Raw genomic sequence first — 26,016 nt, 5'->3', positions numbered from 1 at the left:
TCACTGCTGCAATTTCAATTATAGTTATCTAAGCTCAGCACTGTGATACAGGTATGGTCTTTGCTTGATATTTCCTAACACTAACTGGACATGTGCGTGAAAGGGAAAGAAAGACCCCAGAAAAGAAAGACCTCGCCAACCTCACTTGAACATTAGATTATTCACTTTCCCAACTAATCAATAATCGTTATAATTAAAATTGATAGCTGCAAATAACATGACAGAGTGCTGCTGCCAGAATACTGATTGTGTATTTGGCTTGGAAAGATATGCAGTAGCGTGGAACACTTATTTTCCAATTTGCTTTTAGCTGTGTGCAAATTGCTTTAGCTGTATCCAGCTGATTTAGACCTTGCCTGGAGGTACACTAGATTAATTGGGAGCCACACATTCATTGCTTACAGAATGGACTCTGTAATTGGTGGAATTTGTTAGTGCCAGTTATAAAATAACTATATAGTTCTGCTTTTTTTTGTTGTCCTTTCATTACTCTTTCAGGATAGGGGAAAAAACAATTAGAACCCTTCAGACAATCAAGATTGCTTTTAAGTCTTTATGTAAAACCGCCAATGTGACTACAGTCAATATTTTATGCAAGCAAACATTACTGTGACTATGGTATTGATTTTTTTTTCAAAACTGAAAAGCTCTTCAGCATACACAAGAGGGATTTTTTTTTTGTCCTTGTTGTGACTGAACTTTAGATAATGAAACCATTATGTTGTTACTACCAATGGCTTTCAAAAATAACTCTTTGTTCTTTTTTGTATCTTAACTAGCTTATTATTAAATAGTGGGAAAACTTATTGTTGTTTGTTGGCACCTAAAAGCATTAAAAAAGAATCTAGGGCCATAGCTTTTCTTAAATCCAGGCTGCTCTTTTGTTTATGTATGTATAATAGGGATGGGTAAAGCCTAGAGCTAAAAACATAAATATCTCTATAATGGACTAATTCAAAGTTATAAATAATCTGATTATTGATGGATTTAGGCGTTAAGAGCCATGACCTGGGCTTACTTCAGTTTCCCTTGTTGTTCATGTCTTCACCTTGGAAACGAACAAATGATAAAACTGTTTTTACAACCTCTGCATCTTACGCACGGTGCAGAGCACAGGACAAGACACTGGAGCCTGGAGGATTTCACAGCCAGGGGCCGTATTGGGCCTGACCATGCCCCATTTTTGCGAGGGGCAAAACCGTGACGCTCATAGCCGCCACTCGGTCGTTCACAGCTCACAATACACGTGTGACAAGGCTGCGCTGCCGAGACCCTCGCGCAACCCTCATTTACAGCTCCTGCGCTCACACCATGTGCATGGCCTTTCCCTCACACACAACACTTAAGCCTGTTGGCCAGCTGCAATTAAACTAAAGGTCAATGCTCCGAAGACATTCTTTTTTGATAATTTAGCAAGTATTGGTAAGCAGGCAGAGGACAGACAGCCTGTTAGTGGCCTCATTTAGGAAAAATTCCCACTTCACTGAACATCTGAGAGTCCGAACAGGCAAGAAAGCCATTGGAAACTGGTCTTCATTAGCTCCACTGGTCCCAGAACTACCTGTTCTTCTTCAAGTCTCTTTAGCTATTAGCCAGCAATTTGCTTCTGATGGTACTGGAAGATAGGAGTATTTCTACTGCTCATTCAAACTGAGCATCCAACCTTCATGCTATCACTAGGGAATAATGGATAGTAAATATGAGAAGAAGTGAGCCTGGGGCAGACACATGATCTAGAAAAGGGTGTATGTGAAAGGAAGACAAGAAAGGGGCCTGGATCAGTCACCACCCTTAGCTGCCCTCATATGTGCATAGACACAAGGAAGAATTAAAGAGCTATACTGAATCACAATGATGACTGTCTCAGGGGACCAAACTCTTACATAGTTGCAGCACACCTCACCTGAGATTAGCGAGAGGTGCCCTAGCATAAGAGACAGTGGACTCTGTCCTGCCATTTTTGGTTCTTTCTTTTTGTGGTAGTTTCCTCTGCAGCTTTTTGGTTCTTTAGAGCAATAAGCTGATGGAGACCGACTTTTGGCAGGTGCAAAGGGAAAGTGGTCAACTGACTTCAGCAGAGTCACAGCCGTCTCCACAGGCTGAGGGTATGGCAAATTCTCTATTAAAGGAAGCCAGGAGCCAGCCTCTCATTTCTAAGTAGGAAGATTGTGAATTAGCTCAGCAGATACTTGCGGCAAGGCTCGGTATTAAATTGTCACATTCCAGGACACGGCATGGGAAGACATACTGTGCCATTGACATTTTAATGACCTTTTCAGTATGGAGCTCTGCTTAAAAAATCAGCGCCTTGATGAGGCTCATCACTGCACACACTGGAACTGATTTAGGACAGATTTGGAGAAAGGTGTGGATGAAAGGAGACTATAAAAGCCTTGCTCTGGCATGTATATGCAATGCAAAAGCAGAACCTTCCCTGCAGTCCTTGTAGTCCTTGGCCTGCTTCCTCCCATTGTCTCTGGGGAAACGCAGAGCCCCAAAGGAAGGAGGTTGAGTCATTTCTACAGTGGCCAACAGAGCCGACCACTGCTGAACAGGGAGCAGAGCAGGGAGAAGCCTCTTCCGCATGGGGAAGCTGCCCATACAGCTGAGCACACATAGTAGAGGCCAGCTCCTGTTAAAGCAAATTGCAAATCTTGCCCTTTTCAGTGGCCCATATCGGATGAGGAAAGAAAAACCACCTCCTCTCCCCTCTATTTCTAGTGTCACTGATATAGTTCTCGGACTCTTAAACACAGGTTTATATTATTGAGAAAATGGGGGAAAGATAATAATAAAAAGGAACATTTTTCATGGCAGCCTCTTACCTATGTAGGAAGTTCTTCAACCAGAAGACTCTAGGGCTTCTTGTACTATATCTCATTTCCACTATTCTGTGCAAATTTGATCTGAACCATATAAAGGCAAAACTCCTCTTTCACTTTTCATATGGCTAATTTTTTGGCTTGTTTTTTTAAGCTGGCATTGCTATACAATTCAGTTTCATGAACATGCATTACTCTCAAAATAATAAATAAGCACTACTCTAGCATCAGCAAGTTCAAATGGCCAAAATCCTGTAATTAAGATACACCACTGCACCATCCAAAATGCCTTCCAAATGCTGCTGAAGTGACCAGCTATGAAGCCACGGAAATAGTCTACAGGAGTTCATTCATCTATAGTGAAAACTGCTTTCAAACTCCTCAAAGCACTTTTGTGTAATATTATGGTGAAGAGTAACAAGCTTTCCGCATGATTAACATTGACAGGTTGCAACTAATAATTACCTTTGCTAAATCCTAAAGTTTGCTAATTTGTCAGTCCAGACGAGAAGTTTCAGAGCTGCTACTGAGGTTGGAAGCACCATTTAGCATAGGCTCCATAGAAATTACTAACAACCACCGTGAATATTTTAATAGGGCCTAGCTTCCCATCACTGCACATGTGTAACTTCAGCTTATGTTAATGATTTTCTACATGCATCACAGAGCCTTAAAAAATGGTTAAGTAAGTAAAAAACACAGTGTCTTCAAAAGGCTTTCTCCCTCCCCTCATAACGAAACAGATTCAACATCGGATACACCAAAAAGGGAAAAATGAGCTGCAAAGCTCTTATAAGTCATTAGACATTTTTGTTTTCAAATCTCTCTGAAAAATACAAAATTTTCTAAATCTCATGCTATAAAGAAAGGGGTAAAGAAGATAAAGACAGTACAAACCAAGACTTAGGAGTTTTCCATGTTAAATTGAAATGGAAAACTTACTCCGCTACCAACAGTCAAGTGTCTCTTCTGCCTCACGCAATCCTCTTGTGTTGCTCAGTAAAAGAAAGACCCGCACAAAAATACAAAAATTAAAGAAAAGGCTAAAGTTAAGTGAACCTAGGAAAAATTGACCTGAGCAAAATAACTGCATCAAGGGAAGCTCATGCTAACACTATAGAGAGATTAGTACAGCCAGGCAAGTAGAGGGCTAAAACTTGAATAAATGAAGAAAACAGGGCTGCCTTTGTAAAACAAAGCAAAGCTGGTTCGGTAAGTAATGACCGTATGGCTGCAATTCACTCTGATATGTGGAGACAAAGCTTCGAAACGCCTATGTGGGCTTGGTTTTGTTCCCAATTTTTGAGGAGTAAGGTGCTTTCAAGAGACCTTTTAGAACTGTAATGGCTTTTGTCAGTTATCTTCAGCTGCTTGTTAATAATGGCCTGTTCTAGCTACTCATCAAACATCTTGTGCTATCTCCTGTGAGATGCTAAAAGCATCCATTGCTGTTATTCAGAAGGAACTATAAATATGAACCATGCTGTACAAATTTGAAGTGAGACATGTTCCCTGTCCCAAACACTTCAGGCTGAAGAGAGACAGGATACATTAACACAGCGTAAGATACAGGGGAAAAAGAAAAGTACAGGTCAAAGGAAGCAGTGTGATAAAAGCAAAAAGAGAGAGGTAATCACAGGCTGAGAACACGACTGCACGCAGAAGATTTCAGCTGTACAAACAGAAAGAAAAGAGTGAGTTTTGATGACACCAAATGGAAGTAAGTTAGAGGGCTTATTAAGTGGGCAAGAGGGGGAGCGAGAGAAGAGAAGGAGAGAGAAATGGGAAAAAGAGAGGGGGAAAAAAAGTGAAAGGGCACAAGAGTGTTGCAAGCCAATGCTAGAGTGACATTCTGAGGCAGAACAATGAGGACAGTAAATCCGTCAGTTGTCAATAAAAGTGCGACAAGACCGTGACTCCAGAAGGAAGCAAGAGCGGGGTTCCCTTATGTGTCCCCTAGGGTCACCAGGGAATCCAAAAAGATAAACTGGAAGAACGTCACTCCCCACCCCCACGAGAAAAGCTCTACCCCAGCTCTGCCAGCCCTTCGTTTTAGCCAGGTGGACCCCCGTCCTATTTCAGGCTCTGAAGCTACATAATTGCTCTAAAAAAACCCACCCCTTCTCTGTACACATCCATTTTATCCCCACGTGAGCCCCACGGGCAGTAACTCCCGGGCTGAGGTTTCCGGGCCAGCATGAGGGGCTCTCACTGGCAGACCCTTCGGCTGCATCCCACAGACAGGCTGGAAATGCGAAGTCAGCGCATAGGCGAGCTCCAGGTTACCTCTGCAGACATCCAGCAGCATCCGGACGAAAGACAGGAGCAGAGGGAGCGACTGGGGCTGCTGGAAGAGCAGAGCAGGAGAGGTGCCAGCCGGAAGAGACACGAGCCCGGGCCCTGTCCGTGGGCAAAAGCGCTCAGCTGCGGCCGTCCCACGGTGCGTGAACTGCCCCTTTCCAGTGACCGGCTCCTGTGGCATGCAGACAGCTCCCAGGTTTGTAAAATTTCTTCCTCACGGCGGTGAGATGGTTACAGCCACTGCGTGTCAAAGCCTGGACGTGAGGACACCGTTTGGCTTTGGGGAGCCAGAGAGTCACGCGCATCGGCTGCACAGCCTCTGAGAGGTCAGCGCGGCAAGCGTTAAACCGAGAGGAACGCTATAAAGACGGAAGGAAAATAATACCCTTCAGTGGAGGAAGACAATAAATGGCAATGACAGTTAGCCCCTCTTACAGACTTCAAGGATATAATAAAGCTATAACATTAATTATCATTTAAACTGCTGCTTACCCTGTATCAATCAGAGTAATTCATTCCAGTTACTTACGACACTCAATCTTAAACCACACTAAATCAAAATCACCAACAGTGTGAATTTATAAGATCTGTTTTGCTGCAGAAGCATTAATGGTCTGGGCTGAAAAAAAAAAAAATCAATGGCGCATTTCAATAAAAAAGCCATCAGAGCTTTTAATATAGAAGTAAGAGGGCACTTATTTAATTGTTCAGGAGCTTTGCACTCACAACATCCCCACCCCACAGAAAACACCCCTTCCTTCCCATTTCTGATGAGGCTAATTTGTCGTATGTCAGTGCTGGGAGATTTCTGAATGTGTTCAGAACAAGATGATAAGAGTAAGCCAGAGATGAATGTGTAGTAAAAATCAATAAACCTTATTACTAGTCACTAAGGGGACTGATTTTATGTCTGTAAAAATAAAACAATTATAGCAATATTAATGGCAGATTCATCATGGTAATATAAAAAGTCCAAGTGTGCTTGTCTGTTGGGAATCCTTAATTCATCCTTCTATATTAAGTATTCACAAGGCAAGAGAAATGGAACCCACTTCATAAACAAGTTCTAACCTCCAGTAATTCATCTTGCCAAGAAAAAAAAAAAAGACAGTAAAACTTTAAAACCAATTTTGCCGCCCAATGTAAATGGAACGTGCAGGAAAGGATAAAAGTTAAAGCCTTAAAAACGTGACCAGTAAATCGCGTTTTTTTTTTTCATGTCATAACCAGTGCTCTTTCATGTTACTGTGTATTGTGGTTACAGCACTGGAACAAAATAGGTGGCAAGTCTACAAAATTATTTATTTTTTGGTAATAAGGGTAGGAATGGGACTTTTTCTATCTACATGTCCTCCGTTGTTAGGTGTCTATTCATTTTACTGAGGCAGTACAGATGAAACAGAAAAAGAATAGCCTATAATTTATAGCGCACACAGCTGCTCTGCAAAAGGCATTAGAGATTTAAGTACCGCTAATACCACCCAAGCTTATTAGGGGCCTTCCTCCAGCCTGCTGAAGCCAAGGGAAGGAGACCCTCGGCAGTCACCCGGCTCAGGTGCCGCGCTGCCACCCAGGAGAGGCAGCGGAGGTGCTGCGGGCCCGGGGCCACCGCTGGCCTGTTGCCGGTGCCGGCGGCTCCCGAGCCGCAGAGAGCCGCGCCGCAGACACGCTGGGCTCTCCTGCCTGCATCGATGGCACCGCTCCCAAAGCGGGCCACAGGAAAGCAAGTTGAGACAGACACCAAGAAAGTACAAAAACAACTTTTTTTCTTTATTCTGATTGCCAAATTATTTAAGGCAGGTATAAAAATGAAAGCATTCAATATACATTTTACATAAAATAAACTAGATTACAGCATAAAACAAGTAACCAGGCAATGGCATTAAAGTCTCTCTTCTAAAACTGGATAATTGTAAACATTAAAAAAAAGACTGCAGGACTATTCAAGTAATAGAACAATCACAGATGTCTTCTGGTATGCAGGCTATTGGGTTATTTGCCATTCAAGATTATCAAAAAAGACATTTCATTATTCACAGATGCTCATTATTTCCCCATTTAAAATCTATACATTATGTACAACACAGTTTTTGTGGTACTGGCAACCCCATGCCTTCCAAATGTATATCTCTCACAATACACAATTACAATGAAACAGTGAATACAGTAACATTTTACACTGATGCATCTTAATAGGAGCCACCAAATAGACATCTACATTGTACCAAAGTGTCATCACAGTTAGCCTCTCTGAGGGCTTGTGGGAAATATCAGAAGGGTATGCAAGGTTCAGGCACACTGATACATAACATTATTTATTTACAATTACAAAGCAAAAAAAAAAAAAAAAGAAAGAAAGAAAAGGGAAGAAGAGAAGAGAAAAGAAACAAACAGCCTTTCGTGGTTAACACTTTCTAAACATGACAAATACATTTCTCCTTTACTGTGTGGTTTGCAACTTAGCAGCAGACCCTGTGTGCGAGCCTGGTTACTGATACAAAAAAAGTAAAGAATATATATATATTTTTATATATATATGTATATATATATACGCATATATATATATAAAAACAGAAGTCTAATTACAGCAACATTTGTTACTCTGTGATAAAATCTGCAATTTACAAAAATGAAATGACTGGTTTTTGCCTGCCATTAAGGCATTTCAAATTAACACCATGGAACTGATGTCTGTAATAAAGCGCTTCCTCATGTGATCCAGTCACATGACAATGTACATTTCCAAACTCATCATTCTCTGAAAAGAGAAAGAAGAACGTTTAAGCATGGCGTGTCCTTTTCTCCTAATGTTTTCTGCATCTCGGACACGCTGTGAAATGAGATCTGCACAGAACTCTATCTCAAGCGACAAAGAGAGCAAGTCACATCCTCTTCCCTCCCCCACAAAGGTCAACATACAACAAACGTGTCGGGATTTATCTTCCGAGTTCTGACACCCTGGACCACATCGGGTCTTTCAGAGCCAGAAACCTCCTCTCCCACTCAAATAATTCAAGCTAGAAGTCTTACGCGCTCACTTGTTCCCAGAAAGACACCAATAACCACGGAACTTTATAGCACTACATAAGACATTAAACTCTGAGACTTAACATGGAGGTGATGAAAGAGACCCTACTGTTACGGATGCATTGGGTTTTTCACTTAAAATAAGATGACTGTGACACAGAAGGGTGTCTCCCCTGTTGGGGGTCGAAGAGTAAATCTTATTCACAACCTATTAAATAACTAAGACGTGAATGCATGGAATTCCTATGTGACTGAAAAATGATGTAACCTCTAACGGACTCCCTAGCAAACCCTCTGAAAATAAAATCAGCAAACTAGACAGATTTGCAGATTACATAAAAGCATAAGTTTATCTGGTAGTAGATGGATCTTAATTGAACATGAAATGTTATCCACCTCGTAATATCATTTGGATCTTAATTATATTTCATAATCACTTGTTTTTTCTTAATAATAGCTAAACCTAAAACATAATCTATGAAAAAACTCAAAAAACAGACTATTTGTTTCCCCTTAATGATCTACATTATAATTAAAGGACACAATTCAAAGACAAAATGTCATCTTAATGAGAATAAAACTACAATTAGCCTCAAAACCCAGCCAACCTTTTCCCCCTCCTTAAAAACTGTGTCTTATAAGGAACTGCAGCCCTCTAGGCTATAAAAACTATGCTTTGCCTTCTCCTCTCTATATTAAGATGTATAATTCAAGATTTACTGGATATTTACCTTCTTTGTGCAGGAAACATACCAGACGCAGATGCCTGAGCAGCCACCTGCTGAGTGGCAACAAGGGCAGCAGAGGTCAATCCTGAAGGAAAGGAGAAACAAAAGAATGTGGATGCACTTCTGGTTTTAATGGATTTTTCTGTTCAGAGAACGGTAGGAAGAATCCCTAACGCAAACAAATAAAAAAACCCCACCATCAGAAAATGGCTTTTAACACTACACAAAAGGCAAATGTTTCAGACAGCCGTGTTGAGACAGTCTGCCCAGTATGACCAATATGCCTTCACAGAGTATACTGAATTCTCCTTGATAGGTATTTTACAAGAAAATACAGCATTCCGACTTATTGTATTACTTTCCAAGTACTGCACTGTGTGGTGCTAAATGGTTTGTATGAATTCCTGAAAGCTCAGTAGAAATAACAGGTACCAGGAAACAACAAGAACAAAAAGTCACAGTGAATTACAGAAACGACATGCTAGCTGCTCAGAATACAATACTTTCATATTAACTTATCATTTTTACAGTTTTCCTACTGAACAGGCATAATGCATCCCATAAGGCATATGGAATCACTGAATCAAACTGAGAAATTTCAAGACTTTTACACAGGAAAAATAACTTCTGAGGCACTGAGTGAATGTAATGAATTAATGTCATTTTAGCTACCAATTGTGTTAGCATATACTTTGCTGCATGGGAGGAAATCTCCTTTTAATTCAGCTAGAATCCAGGGTTAGAGAAAACCAGTCAAAGACTGGTATAAAACCTAGGGAGAATGAATCATGCCTTACTGTGGTGCCTTTTCCCTGACTGCAACTCTGCGCACTGCATTTGCTGAAATACAAAGAGATCCCTTTCAGAGGCTCAAACTAGCAAACTCAAACCGTTGTGACTCCAATGCCCTGTACATAAAATATGTTCCGGATAAAAAGCTTTTGTCTTTGCTAGACTTCTTCCACTGCTTACACAACCCTAATTACATAAAAAGGGGTTTGTTTGGTTTGTTTTTTTTACCGCCTTTTACCCGGTTAATGTCAGTTTGCAGTAGGATTCCAAAAGTTCAAGTGAACAACAGTCTAACTAGTAGATCTTTAATAATATGTTGACAACCAGTTGTGGAAAGAAAACTTGGTATTTCTCAGGCACGAAGCTGTTTACTTGAGGTTTTCCTTGCTGCTAGTCCTTGATGGGAATTTTCAAGCCTCCTGCCTAAATGTAAAGCCCTTCTGATTTAACAACGGGGTCTCTACTCAAAACGCTTCATGTACGTACGGCTTGCAAGGTCAAAGAAACAACTCCACCAGGCATGCTAACCCCATTACTGCTCACCTTGAAATGGGTCGTATTGACCAGGTATAAGCGGGTAACCCATTCCAACGTGCGTGTGATGGTGCGTATGGAGGTGCCGCTGGCTGAAAGGAGAATGACGGTCTCGTTCCCTCTCTGCTTCCCGTTCACGCTCAGCTGCAGATTTTTCCACAGGCTGACAATAAAATGGTGGAAGAAAATTGACGTGAGAATTTCAAAGGGGAGGAAATCGTAACCAAAATACACTTGCTAGTATTACCTGGCAATGATCTTTTAAATTCAGATGATGAAGCTGATTCTCCAGTGTACTGGAGACCTGCACTTGTTCTAGCACAAAGCAAGTGTATCTGGTTATTTCTGGTATTCTGGTTATATATAATCTGGAAGATTTTCAAAGCACAGATTTTCAGGTGACACCCTGCAGCATGAAGCCACCAGGCTGACCTCTATTTTTGCACTCCCTCAAGTTTGGCTGACCCGCCAATGCCTGAACATCCTCTTTGGGCTGCTGAGAGCTGATGTAAATTAGTCCTCAGGCCTCTTTAATGCACACTAGGGAACAAACCTGCCTGAGCAGCAAGAAAGCCCTTTTTAAAACAGAATCAGAGTCAGTGACTTGCTCACAATTAAAGATAGCACCAACTTATCTGAAAGTAAAATAACAGTGTTTGTTCCAACATGGAAATATTCAGAAGTAGATGCTGGGAATCTGCTATTCAGAAGATATGGCTTCATGGCAAATCTACTGAGGGGATATTAGCGAATCCCACAGCTGAACTTATTTCATTTTCTGCTTTCAAACAGGAGCTTCCCATTTAACCGCAACAAACTCTGCCATGCACCAAGAGATATCTCTGAATCTAGGTTTCTATATAAGTCCTCTTATTTAAGTTAGGAAGACTGTGCACAGAACTCTGTTATACGTATCACTTCCAATTTATGCCAAGGAAGCATCCGGACTTTAAACTACTTTTACTTTAAGTAGCAGTATAAAGAAGCATCATGCATTCATAGTTTGATGCCAGACTCTGTGTGCATATTAAAATGATATTCTCTAGCCCTCCCCAAAGGTACTGCTCTTCAGTAACAACAGAAGAAGCCTTACAACAGGGGACTTGCTGCGATACTGGTTGGCATGCTGCTGGAGCAAATCCAGTGCTTTAGACTCAGTGGTTGATTTCGCATTGATGCTCGGGCTGGTATTGACTTTCTCCGCCTCTTCTCTCCCTGACATCTTCCCATAAACAGGATAATGAAATCCTGGAGAGAGATAGGCCCCTGCAGGTAAACAATAAATGCCACATCAAGTTACTGTTTTTACATTTTGGTTATACCAAGGTGGGAGGAAGGGATGGCCAGGACAGAGAGTAACAACAGAAAGGGATCACGCGACTATCAAACTGTATCTTTGCTCTTCGATTTTTTCCCCTAATTTGCCCTGATGAATGGAGGTTATAAAGAGGGCTGAGCTGATAGCCATTTCAGACATTTATGGGTCCTCTTTAAGTGAAAGGAATAGTAACTCTAATGGTTCTGACAGTAAGTGCTTAGAATATTTTTATAGGCAATAAACTATCTGTCAGTCTAACAGCAATAGCAAACTGTCAAGGGTTGAGGAAACTGTAGCCGGGAACTCTGACAGTTCATAAAAGGCACACCTTGTGTTGACTTTCCCTAGCATAAGCTCAAGCAAAATGAATGTCATCTATGAAGCTTCTAATTTACTCCAGCAACAAATAGAAATATTAAAATGCAGGCTTTGCTGCATTTTGAGTGTGCAAATCTTTACCAGTGCGCAAGGCAAGTTTCAGAATACATACCAGGATAGCTGTGCATTAGGACAGGAGAGACTGCACGATAGGCTGGATGGTTGGGATCGTACATCTGTGGATAAGGATAAGCATGCAAGTACTGGATATATGACTGATGCTGACTCATTGGTGAAGAAACTGCCACTCTAGCGCCCCGAGAGTCCTTCCAATTTACAGGAGTCTTTCGATCATCGTTTTTTATCTTGTTCTCATCCACTGATTGAGAATCAGAACGCTTGACCTCTTTAGGCTCCTCTTTAATGCTTGCTAATGAGACAGGAAGGTTAGGCAGGGAACTTTCCTTGTTAGGTGTTTTTCTTGGGCTGTCTTCTTTTAACTTTTTCTCACGATCAAGTTCTTCTGATTTTTGCTGATCGAGGTATTTGGGCTGATAGACATAATGATGCCATGTTCGTGAATCTGGGTCCTGAAGCGGAGGAGAAAAAAATTTTGGTCTGAACTTAGATGTTGAAATACAATATTGATATTTCCCATATTTTGGTTAATGTATTTTTAATAGCTGTTTTAATAACATATCTGTATTACAAGAGGAGAGGTGTGCTTGCTACAGAGTGCCTTGAGCTCAAAGTCAAACCAATATTACCATGAAAGAGTAAGAGACTGTTATCAAAATGTAATTCAGTTGCTTCATCTTATATCTTCCGTCATGCCTTTAACTAGTTTAATCATGAAATACATATGCATTTTATCAAAGTTCTGCGACCACACCATACATAAAACATTTTAATTAAAACCCACTGAGAGATTTTCCCACTAGAGAGCAAAAAATATCTGTGAACCACAAAATTAAAGCTGCCTAATGATATGTCTGGGTGCTCAGATTACCTGGAACAACGAACCTGAAAAACTGATTTAGCTGGAAAGATACTTGTGCTGCCTCTGATACTGCAAACACTGACGAATCAGTGGAATGCCAGACATTTAGGCAGACTCCTGCCGCTGACAGACAGTCTTATTTTAAGTTTGTAAAATGACACATGCGTAAGTATTTACAGGATCAGGACCACAAGGTTTAAGGAACAAGTACAGGATATAAAAAATGTATTTTTGCATAATATACTATCTAGACCAGTTTATAAACATTGTATAGAAGTAGATAGGTGTGTTCTTTACAAGACTACGTCAATCAGTACTGAACAACAACAAGAAGACTTAAGTACAACCTATGTAAGGGCTAACTGTAAACATCATCTCCAACAGATCCACATCATGGCAGACACAGCGGAAACATGAGCACAGAACTAGACGCTTGGATGGTCTGGTTCAAATACTCATTTGAATCAGCAGAAATCTCCTCCTTAGGCCCATACCATCCCACTTCCTTTATAGCTCCCACCTCCCACTCACCTGACCCCACCACATCTTGAAAGACAGCCTGTTAGGGTGAAGTCTAGGATGTACCGTACACCACAACATGAAAGCGTTCGACACTGAGGCTCCGGCTCAGAGCAGAGAGACAGTAACGTTACCTCCAGTGAAGGAAAACCGACATCTAGGAAGGTCAGCATGAGCCACTGGATGAAATTCTGGTTCCACTAAAGTCAATGGCAAAACTAACACTGACTTCAATGGAGAGATGATTTCATCCATTGTGTAGGCCCGTAGGGGCTTGGGGTTGGTTGAGGAGAGAAGGGGAACTTAACTGTTTTGAAAAGGTCACCTTGGGTTAAGATAAAGAGCTGAGCTTCAAGCCAACTCTTCAAAGAATCAGCTCACCCATCTTTAGTAAATGCCAACTGTCATTTAACAAAAAAAAAAAAAAAAAAAGAAACACTTCAAACTGTGTTTCAAATCTACTTTAAGTCCTCTCACAATGAAAGCTGCTTATTTTGCTTCAAATTTTTCATTTCTGAACTAAGCAAATTGCTTGGAATTTACATCTAAAAGAGAAATCTAACTCTATTTCATTCTTGCATGTAATTTTAAATAGTCTATTCATGTCTTAGGCCTGGATTCTGTCACCACCTTGCTAGATAGTTTTTTTCTTTTCAAACAGCTCAGCTGAAAGCTAACTTCTTTTCAAACAGCTAAACCGGTTTATTCACCAACTACAGTAATATCCAGCAAGAAAAAACAGATGGCGGCGCTTGTTTGGCTGCAAAGGTAAAAGGCCATAACAAAATCAGGGACAAAACCTCACACGATTTAAGAATAAATCAAGACACCTGTGTTTCATTTCCTGTGATCTCACCTGTTTAAATCTTGTAGTCGGATCTACTCCTGTCTGCTTCATGGAGTCCATAACAGATTTCATCTCCACAGCCTCTTTTATGAGTTGGTGGTTTTCCATTTGTTTGGCTTTGAAACTGTCAGACTGAAGCTGCTGCTGGTGATTGGAAAGGATCTGCGATTTGCTCGTCTCCTCACCTTTGTTAGGGACTGATGACCCTATTTTAGTGTTATTTTTGCTCGACTCTGGAGTTGAAGGGGCCTTTGAAATAGTAGCAGATGGGATATTCTTCTGCTTATTATCATCCTTTCCTATTTCCTTCAAGGGGGGTTCGTTCTTCCTTTCACAGTCTCTTCCAGTTTGTGCCATTTTCTGTTCTGCTAGTCTCTGGTCCTCGTAGTATTTTTCATACTGCTGTCTGTAAGCAGGGTTGGAGGCCATTAAGGACTTTTGGTCCATATAGAGTCCATAAGCATACTGTCCGTAATAAAGTGACTGGGCGAGTGCAGGGTGTCTTTGTGTTATTACCGACTGATGCTGTGGCTGCAAATTAGAGGAATTGGTTTCACTTTTCTTGGAATCCGATGGTTCGGTCTTCTCTTTCTTTTCAGCCTCTTCCTCAGCCTCTTTTTTGATCTTCAGCCCCTGCGGGGTACTGCTGTTCCCAGCTGCTGGGGCACTGACCTGTCCAGAGTGCATGTAACTTGGAGAATAATAAGGATCGTAGCCATGGTAATAGGGAGAATGGGACTCTTTTGCTTGAGCCGATTGTGCCGCGGTTGAAGAATGTCCTTTTACAACACTGTCCTTACTAGAAATAATATCCGACGGAGAGCTGGCCTTTGACCTCATGCCCTCTGACCGGCTGTCAGAACCACCGTCATCAGCCGCATCAGAAATATCGGAGTAAGCGGGGCTGTTGGTTTTAGCGGCCGCGCTGTCCGCACCGTTTTGCGTCAACACGTGCAGCGGCGCCATCGAGGACTGTCCATTCACCAAAGTGCTGCAATCCATCCGGGAGGCACTCCCTATCGACGGGCTGGGAGCGTTGTCCGTGAATGTGTAAACCTTATCGGCTTCGGCCTTAATACTCGCCATCCTGCTCTCTTGCGACTCCGACAGTCCGTTAGCTAACGCTTCGTTCTTGTTGAGATGGTCCTTTAAAAAATGGCCAGGTAAATCTTTCCCAGACCCCTTTGAATCCTCCAGCTTTCCCAGCTTAGAATCCATCTTCGGGCTCCCAGACTCTTTGCTTTCTTTGTCCTTTAGCTTTCTCTTCTCCTTTTTCTTTTTGTCTTTGAGCGATGTGAGAGCTGGGTTTACAGTGCTTGGCTCTCCCATAATTGTGGGCTTTGGTTGAATAGGTTTTAGCGGAGGGCTCTTTGGTGTAGCCTGAACAACAGTAGTTGTTAGAGAGGGCAGTCCTGGTATTGTCCCTGTAGTGGTGGTTGTAAAGGCCGTAGTAGGTATCGCTATTAATTGGGGAGGAGTCGGCGCTGGCGCGGGGGCAATGGGCCTGGCTGTTTTCAGTTTGGAAAGGTTTTTATCCACTTTGCAATTATTAGCTTTTTTGCCTTTGTCTTTATCACCCAAACCTTTCTTGTCTATTAACCCTTCAGCCTCCAACTTAGGCATTTCAGTCTGCAAATTGCCATCTGCTACCGAGCAATTGTCCAGGGTGGCTGCCATATTAGAAATCACCGGCAGGCTGTTCAACTCACTGTTCAGACCCTTCTTTTTGCCCGAATTCTTGCCAGTTTTGGAACTGATAACTGAACTGGGGCCATTGCTGGTCAGCTCCCTTTTTCCCTTGGGGGTCCCTGGGGTAGTGATGGAGGAAGGAGACGTCGGTGCTTTTAGTGGATCAAAGCCGGACAAATTTGTGCTTGGCTCGCTGCATTCAAGTGCCACATTACTCAGTGCTTCCTCGCAGTCTGAAATTTTGTCTTCGCTGTCAGGCTCAAACTCCAGCTTGTTTTCTGGGTCTAAATGTGCATGAGCCTGGTGGTATCGCAGTCCGTTAATGTGCTTGTACTTCTTGTTGCAGTTGGGGTGAGGACAGTCAATCAGCACTGGAGAAGAGCAGCCTTGGTCCAAAAATGTGGTCTCTGGTTTCCCCTGTGGGGTGGTAGGAGTGCTTCTAGAGTTAGTACGAACACGTTTTCCAGATTTATTGTCCTCTGAACTGGAGTTCAAATCAAGCTCCATCGGAGGCTTATTTTTCCTCTTGTTGGTGGATGAGGGGCTGGCTTTGACGTCATCTACAGCACAGTTCGGGGGTGTCCTGCGCCCGCTCGAGTTAAGGCTGCCCCTCCTTCCCTTCCCGTTGGCGCCTCCTCGATTCTTGTTCTGGAGTCCTCTAGACTCTGTAAAACTCGCATCGTTTCCAGGTACAGCTGCAGCTGCAGCGGACCTTGCCCGCTTCCCTCTGCCCCGACCTCCTCTCATTTCCAGGTCACTCGTTGGCGATTCACAAAACCTATATAAACAAGAGCAGATGTCATCAGCAGGAACTGTGAACTAAATAAATACTGAAACAACACCGCTTCCCGTAACAGAGCCTTCAGCCGTGTTAAGGGAAGGATGTGCTTCTTCCACATGAGAACGTTACAGTCTCAAAGGGAGTGTCAATTAAAAAAAAAAAAAAAAAAAAAAGGGAAAAAAAATCTAATTAGAGCAACAGAGAGAAAATGTTTCCAAACTTATAAAAATGTATTTTTAAATTAATTCCCCTTTGATTTCATCCCACATACTTCCCTTCCCCTCTCAAAAACACAAAGCAAAAGGAAACAAAAACGCTCACCCTAATGTCCCCACTTTCCAGTGTGGAACAGAGAATTATTCATTTCACTGATGCATGTTTTCAATTACACCCAGTTGTTTTTTATTAATGTCTGTATAGTTTCTTGACAGGGACTGGGGGGGAAAGGGGCTGAAAATACAGCAGAGCAAAACCAGATGCAAAACGCTTGCCTACCTGGGAGGGGCCCAGTCGTGCTTTGTGCAGTCCAGCAGCGTTCCCACGTAGGTCTTGTTCCTCCATGTAACATTTACCACTAGAACACCTGCCGGTGGGAGAAAAACAAAGTATTATCACAGTCAGAACAATAACTAGGGCAGGTTTTTTGTTTTGTTCTTTTTTCTTTTTTTCCTTCCCCACAAAGCGAGAGCTTTATTCTCACTTGCTTTCAAAAGCTGTGGTCTATACTCTTCCTCTTTTCTGGTTTCACTGACCTCAAGCTAAAACCCACAGGAAAGAGAGCGAGCAAGAAAGAACAAGAGCGTGTGTGTAAATGTGTGTGTGCGGCTGTGTGTGTGCGCGGGTGTCGGTGTAAGAGACAGTATGTGCCTGTGTGACTGTGAGTGTGTGTAATCAAGATACAGCTGACAGAAGGAAATGGGTTTTGCCATGTCCTGCTGTAAAACGGCAACACTCACCTCTTAATTTTGCTATTATTGCACATAATTGCTTTCGTTTGGCAGCCAGCCAGCATAAACTGAGCACCAGTTACAGTGTTTAAATCAGTAGGTGACTGAGAAGAATCTGCTTTGCTTTAAACAATATGATAATGATGCTTCTATTTATTTGAAATTGCATATATCCAAACACACAAAAACATACACATATATGCATTGTAAGTTTGGTTCAGCAGACTGATATGAACACGTATTATCTGCCTTGCCTTCTCCTCCGCGGAAAGAGAGGGATTAAACGAGAAACTGCAACCTTACAGTAAAGCTAGAGGAATCAAAATGTAAATATTTAGAAAGAGGGCTACTTTAAAAAAATGCATTGTGTTCATTTAATGGCTTTTCCATTTAAGACTTCTGTTAAAATGTAAATACATCTGCCCACCTAAGACAGACTTAGAGTTTTGCTTTATTCAAAACATCTGTGTAAGATGTATACATGGTACGGATGTCTTAAACAGAATTAAAAAGGGGGGGGGTCATTCAAATGTTTTCAGGCTCCCCTCAAATTTGCCTTCACAGAGATAATTTATCACCATGTTTATGGACTAGCCAACATAATTACCCCTTTCATTCATTAACTACCGCAGATAAACACAAGGTAATATTCCTGAGGCAGCCGCCTCTTCCCTTCGGACCTCACACCAAAATAAGAGATTATCCCACCCAGCCCAAGGAAGGCGCAGGGTGCAAAATGTTTCCAGTTCATAAGAGGCATTAGACACTGAATCGCAGCCGCCAGCCCTGTGACTTTCTTTTCTTCTACGCTCTCCTTGTTCCAGCTCTGGCTCTTCCACAATGGATATAATAATGGCACAGTGCCAAAGTGTTTCCAGCCTGTCCCTGCCTTTGTGTTACCAGTGTGATTTCTAATTTTGCACTAAAACTCTCCCTCTCTGCTGCACCAAGGTAAAGTAAACATGTAACCAGCAGCTTATTTCCTCCGGGGCCTTTTAACAGCAGGGAAGTATTTGAAGTGTTGTTAGCGGAGGTACATGGGAAGAAGGGATTTCCTTGAAAATTCTCAATAGCAGATTTGAAATTTATTCCCCATATGGTTTTAAGTTGCCCTTATGATGAGACGTCTGTACGATTTCAGACATTGAGGGTAACACGGTCTAAGGGATAAAAGATAAAATAGTCTCCCAGTCAGGTCCAAGCCCCGACTTTCGACACAGAAAAGGATTAAGGTAAAACTGATACGCAGGCAATCAAAATCAAAATTAAGTTTATTTTTATGATCTGCGCCACTTCCGTAGAATGGAAGAACACATTTTATTCCTGCCCCCTTCAAGTGACAACAGACACCTGAAAAAGCTATGAGGGGAGGGGGGTCCGTTGCTTTTCTCGTCGCCGCTCTCCAGCGCGTCGTGCGCGGTGCCAGGGACCTTCCAGCTCCCCCAGACCCGGCCGAGGGCAGCGCCCGCCGCGCTCCTCGGGGCCGCCCGCGGGTGGGGGCGGCGCGCGTGGCGGCCGTTGCCTCGCGCAAGAGCCGCGCGAACAATGAGGGCGCCGCTCGCCCCCTCCCCTCCGCGGAGCCCGGGGCGCTCGGCGCGACGAAGGGCTACGGTCCGCCCCGCCGCAGGCAGCGCTCAGCCCCGCGGGGAAGCGGGGCCGCGGCGGCAGCCGTTAGCCCCTGCGCCTCTGCGGTGCGGCGGCGGGGGGAGGGGCGACGCCTGACCAACGCGCGCAACCGCCACCCCAACGGGCGCAACCGCCCTCTGCCAGCCCGTGAGCCGCCGCCGCGGGCCGGCACGGCACCGAGCGGCCCTGCCGCCAGCACCAGAGGAGCAGTGCTCAGCGCACGTCATGTTTGGTGTCCCCTAAACCTACTTACACGTATGGGCAAACGCTTCAAAGCATGAAAAGCAACCGCCGGTAGAATCAGAGAGGAAACATTTGCCAGTGGAAATCTGGTTTCCCCAGCAGCTCCCAGCCAAATGCCCACCTGCCACTTGTACACCAGAGAGATGCATTAAAATAGTGTTTCTCTGGTAACCTTGATGCTTTTCCTCCCACTTTAACAACTTGTCAGCCACGACTCCTTAGTGCTAGGAGTGAAAACGACGGGTATTTTCCATCTCTGAAGCCTGCTCTGTCACGCAGCCCACCTGTCTGCGGCACCTCAGCGGTGCCCTCCCGTCCCGTCACCAGCGCCTGTCCCATCTCCTAAACTCCGGGGCAAGGAGGGCTCTCCGGCCTCCCACCAAAGATTACCGGAGACTTAGGCGTGCTTGCCCTTTCCTGCTAACTAGTCCACCTTTTTTTTTTTTATGTAATTGTTACATTCTTAAAAATCACGGAATACTCCTAAATAATTCTGCGTCCTCAACTCTTCTTGTCTCTTTCTGTGTCCTGTATTTATTTAATAATTTATATAACAGAACCATGGGTAGTCTGTTATCTATTAATAGAACAGAAGGCAAAAGAGAAGGCATAAAGAGTAGTATAATGAAAAATAACTGAAATCAATAAATATTTCAGTAATTCTCTTAGAAGACATTCAAATGACCTTCCAGTGTGAGAAAGTCAATACTTCAAAGCAAACACGAACAAGCTCCTCCTCTAAAGTCAGTTACATTTAGCATCTTACTAATTTTGTTGGTCTTAGCTAAGGCCCCGGTAAGTAAGTAGAAGGGAAGATTAATCCCCACGCTGTTTTAGAATAACTGTGGTAAGGAGTAAATTTCCTTCCTCTAATGAACAGCATATTACTCAGCCACAGGTACAATTTCACAGATCAGGCAGTGAAGGGAGCTCATTTAATCTATTAAAATCATCACAGAAATGGGTCAAAAGAATAGAAGTAACATGGGAGCTAGGACCGACCCCTAGGGAAACGTGCAACTGGGAGGCTAATTAGACCAAAGCACTGGAAAGCCAAAAGGGAGAGCAGAAAGATGCTACATGCTTGATGCACCTAGAGAAGAGGAAGGACTATCCCTGCTGCACCCACTCAGGGGGGACTGTTACAGATTTCTCTCATCCAAAATATTTGTCCGTGGCACAAAGCTCAAGTGAGTCCACTTCGAAACAAGAATCTCTCCTGGGACTTCTTTCCAGGAAGCAGCACACAAATAATACTGGAGCAGTCTTCAATACATCCCTGAGTAATGCATCCGAATACACAGCGCAGGTAGTCACAGACGCATTAGCTTTCGCTAATTTGTTCTCAGCCCTCCTGTGTGCGTGTGTGCTGGGACACAGCTCTCCACACACTGGCACATCTATCTGACGAAGTAAGTAACATAGCACTCACAGGACCAACCCTCACTGAGGCTGTATCCAGCTGCAAGAAATCTCTGTAATGGCGGTGGGGGGTTCCTATCCACTAGAATACATGCCTTGTAACAACCATTTCTTTAGCGTTGTCTCAGCGGAGGAGGGAAGATGGGGAGACAGTCTGAGGAACCCACAGGCTTCATACCACCTGAATACAGAAATGCATTTTCACATGAAAAAAACAAGAGGCTAAACTATCCAAAATAACCACTACTGCTGAATGGGAGAAAAAAATCAGATGCTTGTGTATTACAAGTGTATCTAAGGGTATCTGGACTCTAAGATTGCAGTTCAAGGAACCTACCTGAAATCCTAAATTAAAGCAGCCAAGAATAAGAAATTGTCTTTTCACTATTTCAGAAGTTACTACCCATGCTACTCGTTATTCCTGAAGAGTAGATAGAGTAACCAGTAAACCTATGCTCAAGGATTGTCAAACACAATCTAGTACAGATAAACAAGGTCATGTTACCTAGAAATTTTACAGTTCAACCACCTATGCTAGCTAGTCAGTATCTTTTCTGCTCAAATCTGTTATTAGCCAAGACAGGATCATACGCAAAAGCCTTAATGTAAAGTGAAGGTGCACACTGGATGTTACCCAGTGCCCACCACTGTCACTCCTCTAACATCAAGGGACATTTCGTCAGCCTGTTGGGAGCAAGAAAAGATTCTGCATTTGGGTGTTTTCTTTCTCACTGGATGTACCTTTATAAGCTTTTTCTTTTACTCATCACATTCAGAACTACAATGTAGGAAGCTACATTCACGGCAAAAAGAAGCTCAAGAATAGTTAGAGCAGCATTAAAATGTCATTGGCTATTTACTATTAATTAAATTTAGAGAATAAGGTATGTCACCACAATTTGGAAATGAAGGCATCTAAATTACTTCCAAAGCACTTTAAAGACAAAAACAAAGGCAATTCACAGTGGTTCTGTATAACCTATCATTAAATTATTTCTTAGTTCTGTGCTGCAAACAATGTAAGACATTAGTCTTACATTGTCTTACTGGTGAGACATTAACAGAAGACTGAAATCATGAATACTGTCCAATGCCCAGCCTTAGGCTCTTAGCTGTATAATACTGATCTTCTGTAGGTCTCAGACCTGAAACTGCAGATTAGCACTGGGAATCTTTACAGGGCTTGCATTCACAATAAAAAGAAAACAACCCACGTTCTTTTAATGTTAGCATAACAAATGCAGATGTACTGTTTTGACATAAAAACATCACAGTGACAAGGCATCTTTAGCACCACTCCAGGATACTGTGCACATTAATTACCTTGAAGTAAAAAAAGACATGGCACTTTTAGCAGCAACCTCAAGCTTGTAGGGATCTACTCACATCTAACAAAATACGCTCTTGCAGATGTTCTCTCATCTAATGCAGAAAAGACGAAAGGACTATTCTAAAACAGACACAAAGTTTTTTGCTTTCATGACTCCACTTTATGCATATAATAAAATCAAGACTTTTTACGCTTTGTATTCAAAACTTTGAAAATGAGATCATTTGTTTAGGAATCAAATTATCACATTAACAGCTTAAATGCAGGCCCCAATTTTTGAAAAAGTTGGCTTTGGAAAATAAACACCTTCAAAGTCCAGTATAAGTAGACATTACTCAATTAATTAGACTGGAAAGCCTGACTTAATGTTTACAGCATAGGCTGCTTTGGTGTTCAGATCACAGTAAATGCTACAAAATTCTGCTTTAGTTAAAGTTGATTATTTTCCCAGGCAACTCAAAAGACCAGTTATCTGAGAGCGTGAATGGGCATGGCTTCATTTTGGTAATGAGAAAGAGGAAGCTCTTCCCTCTTTTCTTAATTGAGAATCCAGCCCAGAATAATTGCAACATTTTGGGGAAAGCAGAGCTGCACACAGGCTTTCTGAATATGTATGTCACTCATTTGTGGAAGATTATCCAGATGATCTTCCACCAGTAGGAACTGTTTGTTTGCTTTTCAGTTATCAAAAACTACCGTTTAAACATCAGTGCAGTCCTGCTTGCTCAAAACTCCTATTTGGATAATAGTTCTGCCTACTGCCTTTACTATGCTGAGCATTATTTTAGACAAATTTGCTGATGCTAAAGCAAGACTCACCAAACTATACTGTGCTTTGTAGTCATTTTTACAAGATTATTTAACAAAACTTTAATATTACAAATTCTTTCAGCAATACTCCTGTGGTACAGCAGGTCTTCAAAGCTGAGCTGCAATTCTCAATACTGAGAAGGCATCATATCATCACTTGACATAACATGAGAGCAAAATCAATTCCTCATATCTTTACCATCGGTGAATCCACAAATTCATTTGCAAGCCAAATTCAATTTGCCTTTTGTGCCAGCCTTGCTAAGTACAAACAATCCCAACATGCCTGGAATAGCCAAATCGTGGTGTGTGCTTCATCTGTGAGTACACCACCATCATGGATTAAATAAGCACATCTTATTTTGCAAGTAGCACTGTCAACTTTCTAATCCCACATGTACCTATTTGACATCACTGTTCTAACACTAAAGCATTTTGAGTGCAAAAAGCAGCAGGGTGAAAATCCCTAACTTTAGGATTATCTCAAGCTTTTTTTATTGCCACTGGTTTCGTAAAGAATGCAGTAACTCCTTTGCCTCACAACACCCACCACAGGCTCATCAAACCCAGCTCCACATACACACCTGCCATCCATCCAGGCATATAGCCCATAGAACGATGTTTACATTAGACTCGCGAAGCAAATGCCCCACTTTCTCCTGATTGCTTCCATCAAGGAGGTAATCTAAAATTAACAGCACACATTCTACCTATAAAGTCAAGTCTCCTCTGCTGAATACTGATCCGGTAGCCACACAGTTTGTTTACTACCTTAATCATACACAGTGCCTAACATGGCACAAGAACTTAACTGCATCTACAGCAGGTGCACATGTAACAGACATCAAGATCAGCAAGGCTGAGAATGTAATGATTGTCAGGTGGCCAGAAAATGCAAGACTGGGGATTTTTTTTTTTTTTTTTTTTTTTTAAGTGCCCTACTGCTGGGCTGAATGTTTGAAGAGTCGCTTTAACCACATCCTGTAATCAAACCATCTGGAGCCCAGATCTGCAATTAGTCATCCTGGACATTGGACTTTATCTGAACAAATACGGTACAGCAATGAAGCTGAGAAGATTGGACAGCATTAAGGAAAAGAAGCATAATGAAATACTGCTGCTACAGTCATAAACCTTTGAGACACTTAGATGTGGTGTTAATTTACTACTTTATGAAAGCACAGTAAGCTTAGAGGGCTGAAAGGCTAAAAACTGCTAGTTTAGATAATGTTGCCCTGCTGGTGGCTAAAGCAGGTTGGCATTACTCGAGCCACATAAATTATAGCCTCTTCAACAGCATAACAAACTCAATTCATATCCATGTGATTTCCAGTGGGTTTTGAATAACACCAACCTAAATTTGATGGGTACTTTATCCAAATGTCATGCCCTCTCTTTCCACTTTAATTGGGAAGCCATCAGCACAAGGTATTTAAAGTAGCAACCACCACCTTAACGCAAAAAATCTGTGTTATACCTTTATTGAGATATGAGCAAAACATACATCCCCCGGACTCATGCTGCAAACTCCCATTTACACTCAGAAAAGCAGCAGCAATTTCACAGGGAGGAGGAGTACCTCTTGAAGCCATTGAGTCGGGCCATCAAGGAGACAGCCTTTTCATCCCACCTCATAATAATAATTTTTTTTTAATCTCAATCTATCCCAGAGCATACAGAAGAATAAGCATTGAAATAACCAAAGAAGGCCTGTTTCCCCATGGGCCTGTGTGCTTTAATACACAAAAGCACACACAGCCACTTCCATCACTGTCACGTCCCCCACAGCCTTTGTTCTGAAGCCTGATGAGCTGTATTGATTTGGGAAAATCGTTGAGCTTCTTCGAAAACTAGACTCTAGCTTATTCGCCACCATCTATTTCTTTCTCGTGAAGACAGTTGGTCAATATTCAGTTGACTGGTCAGCTACAAGAAGCTCTGGTTTCTTTTCTTTCCCTTGCCTCCCTAGTAACATTATACTTTTCCAGCTTTAGTATAAAATAAACGTTAGGAAGGCTTGTTGCTAGGGGTGATATGAAATGGTAATGCCTCTGGACAAAGCAATGACCTAAATGCTAGAGTTAGGTTGGCTTTGGAAGATGGGGCAGCATCTAATCAAAGAGCTAATGTCCCTTACCAGTTATAATAATAACAGCACTATAACGTTTTCAGTGTATGTTTCTCTTAAAGACAGTCTGCCTAACAAATAAGCAATAAGCAAAATCTAAATGCAAATGGAAAGCTGAGGAAAAAAAACCCAACCAAATGGCCCTAATTAAATACAAGGCTAAATTCTGTACTCATTAAAAGAGCAATAAAAGACTCACTGAAAACTGGGAAATAACTCCAGAAAATACACCAGATTGGGTCCCAAATGGCTTGTAGGTTTATCTGCAACTGAATAGTTCTACTAAAATACGAGCTACTTAGAATGGTGATTTCCAAAACTATGAAGCCACAGTGACCAAAATAGTTTTCTCCTGTCAGATTTATATCAAAATGATTAGTTCTTGGCAGAACTAGGAAAATTTTTGGATAAATTGCTGTTACACCTCCTGAATGTCAGACCACATGTTTGCAGTGTTTACAGGAAAAAGTGCAATTAATGTTACTATAAACTAACCATAGGTTTCTGACCTCCAGAGTACAACTAAAGATTTATTTTTATACAACCCGTACCTTTCCTTTGGCCAGAGTAGCTGAACCATTTCACTGTTCTACTGAAGCCTGAGAATAAAACTGCAGTCTTACTCCTTCTCAGCCGACGCTAAAAATGTTAGTTGCAAATCATTTAACATCTGTGTGTTCTGAAGAAAAGCAAATCTGTTTCAGAAATACAGTATTTTGTATCTGGCAGATTTTTTTCTCTTTGACTTCAATAATCACAACTGCAATTCACATAGCCTGGCCCTAAGAAAAACGGCACAGCGTCTCAAATTTAGACGAGGAAATGCTCTTCTGT

General features: G+C 42.1%; 1 protein-coding gene across 7 annotated transcripts in view; it reads right to left on the bottom strand.

Annotated features, from left to right (window-relative positions):
* Nucleotides 1–6,872: 6,872 nt before the first annotated feature.
* Nucleotides 6,873–26,016, bottom strand: part of LOC135323431 (zinc finger protein 608) — an 86,399-nt gene continuing 67,255 nt past the window's right edge. For 6 of the 7 annotated variants that reach the window (XM_064500947.1, XM_064500949.1, XM_064500950.1 and 3 more), the window contains exons 4-10: nt 17,172–17,259; nt 14,216–16,673; nt 12,013–12,430; nt 11,298–11,470; nt 10,214–10,367; nt 8,882–8,963; nt 6,873–7,881 (exon numbers count right to left, since the gene is read on the bottom strand). In XM_064500947.1, the coding sequence (XP_064357017.1) occupies nt 7,875–7,881; nt 8,882–8,963; nt 10,214–10,367; nt 11,298–11,470; nt 12,013–12,430; nt 14,216–16,673; nt 17,172–17,259 (3,380 nt within the window). In that variant the 3' untranslated portion in view covers nt 6,873–7,874. The remainder of the gene's footprint in view (nt 7,882–8,881; nt 8,964–10,213; nt 10,368–11,297; nt 11,471–12,012; nt 12,431–14,215; nt 16,674–17,171; nt 17,260–26,016) is intronic. The other variant, XM_064500952.1, reaches the window with a different exon arrangement.

This window comes from Dromaius novaehollandiae, chromosome W (genome assembly GCF_036370855.1).
Source record: "Dromaius novaehollandiae isolate bDroNov1 chromosome W, bDroNov1.hap1, whole genome shotgun sequence".
NCBI lineage: Eukaryota > Metazoa > Chordata > Aves > Casuariiformes > Dromaiidae > Dromaius > Dromaius novaehollandiae.
Note: the sequence above shows the minus strand (reverse complement) of the source record. Positions and strands in the feature narration are given on the sequence as shown.